General features: G+C 51.7%; 1 protein-coding gene across 1 annotated transcript in view; it reads right to left on the bottom strand.

The window, feature by feature from the left end:
- DNAJB1 (DnaJ (Hsp40) homolog, subfamily B, member 1) overlaps positions 1 to 714 on the bottom strand; it is a 1,387-nt gene extending 673 nt beyond the window's left edge. The window contains exon 1 of the mRNA XM_014539350.1: positions 113 to 714. Coding sequence (XP_014394836.1) covers positions 113 to 604 — 492 coding nt within the window. The 5' untranslated portion in view covers positions 605 to 714. The remainder of the gene's footprint in view (positions 1 to 112) is intronic.
- Positions 715 to 1,872: the final 1,158 nt, after the last annotated feature.

The raw sequence follows: 1,872 nt of genomic DNA, 5'->3' as shown, positions 1-1,872 counted from the left end.
CTCTTCCCCAAATCTATCAGACACCAAGAGCTCAGAACTATCTGTCAAACAAAGACAAGTATGTGTCAAAAAGCAGCCCTTTCTCCAGACACCACTTTGCCTAGTGCCTTACCTCCCGGAGGGTGACCCTGGCTGGGTAAATGACATCAGAGCCATCTCTCTTAAAGATATTGTGTGGCTTGTCCTTTAAAACAAAGACGATGTCAGCTGGAATGTTGTTAGAGGTCTGGTCTCCCTCCTTGGGGAACGTGATTTTGGTCCCTTCTTTCCACCCCCGTTTCACTTCAATGGTCAAGATTTTGTCTTCGTTGCGAATGCTCTTCCCATCGGGGTTCAGCCTTTTATGGGAGATCTTCATCTTCTTGGTACAGCCGCTGTAGATCTCTTCAAGGGAGACCCTAAGGTCATGGGTGACAGGGGGGTCTTGCTTCTTTCGGGTAGGCTCTTGGGCAGGGCGGGAGCGGACAAAGTTCATGTTGGTGAAGCCACCCATGCCCATGGGGAAGCCAGAGAACGGGTCATCAATGTCCATGCCTTCTTCCCCGTTTCGCTGTCCAAAAAAGGTGTCAAAGGGATTTCGGCCACCGAAGAACTCAGCAAACATGGCATGAGGGTCTCCATGGAATGTGTAGCTAAAGGAGGTACCGTTAGCACCACCGCCGCTTCCACCACTGGGGCCACCGCCCTTTAGGCCTGAAAGGAGAATGAAAAGAAGTCAGATGGCTGGCCAGGGGCTTTCCTTAAGGGAAAAAACCTTGGGAGCCACCAGGAGAGGAATTTTATTTAGCCTGCCAGAGAAGAACAAGGGAACCTGAATTTTTGTTGTTGTTCATCCTCACCCTAGGATATTTTCCCATTGATGTTTTTTCTTTCTTAGAGAGAGAGGAAGGGAAGGAGGGGCGAGGGGAGAAGAGAGAGATCAATGTGACAGAGACACATGGGTTGGTTGACTCCGGCACATAACCAGGGAGGGGGATTGAACCTGCAACCCTTCAGTTCAGGGGCCCATACTCTAACCACTGAGCACACCAGCCAGGGCAAGAACCAGAGCCTTTACCTCCATCAAGGTCCTTCAGTGTGGCATGACAGGGGCAAGGCAGCTCAGGCTCTGAAATGGGCCTCTCTAGGGGCTACCCAGTTCCTGTCACTTCTTCACTGACCCACCCTCCCCAAATGATATAAGGACTTAAAAGAATTCACTAAGAGATCAGATAAATGCCCAGGGGACTTGGCTCAGTGGTTGAGCATGGACCTATGAACCAGGAGGTCATGGTTCAACTTCCTGGCAGGGCACATGCCCGGGTTGCAGGCTTGGTCCCAGTGGGGGTGTGTGCAGGAGGCAGCCAATCAATGATTCTCATCATTGACGTTTCTATCTCTCTCTCCCTCTTCCTTCCTCTATAAAATCAATTAAAAAAGAGAAAGAGATCAGATGAAAAAAACCTGACCGAGGGTCAGCTTTCAGGAAGTGCTTACTCTCAAGTACTTTAGGGCTGGAGCCATGTGTGGGGAGAATAATAAACGTTGGTAAAACAATACTCGGAGGTTTTCAAATTCTCACACCCTGGCACTAACTGCCACCATATAAAAAGCCAGTTAATTTCTTAACACCAAATCCAGAAGCCAGTCTGAGTCAACCATGAGCAACTGGACAAACAAGAAAGCCGCTTTCTCCTCCCCCGAGGAGGGCTACCCGGGGAGGCTGGGCACAGGCGGGCCCCTGTTCTCTGCCCCTTGCCGGCCTCAGTGGCGCAGGCTGCCATCGCTATGCCTGGCTCTGCGATCAGCTCACTCCGCCCTCCCTGGCCCGGGAGTGAGGTGGAGAGAACTGGCGCTCCCTGTGCGGGCTCACCCTGCACTCAGGTGGTGCGC

Source organism: Myotis brandtii, unplaced genomic scaffold (assembly GCF_000412655.1).
Source record: "Myotis brandtii unplaced genomic scaffold, ASM41265v1 scaffold2134, whole genome shotgun sequence".
NCBI lineage: Eukaryota > Metazoa > Chordata > Mammalia > Chiroptera > Vespertilionidae > Myotis > Myotis brandtii.
The sequence above is the reverse complement of the archived record's forward strand: the minus strand, read 5'-3'. Positions and strand labels throughout refer to the sequence as shown.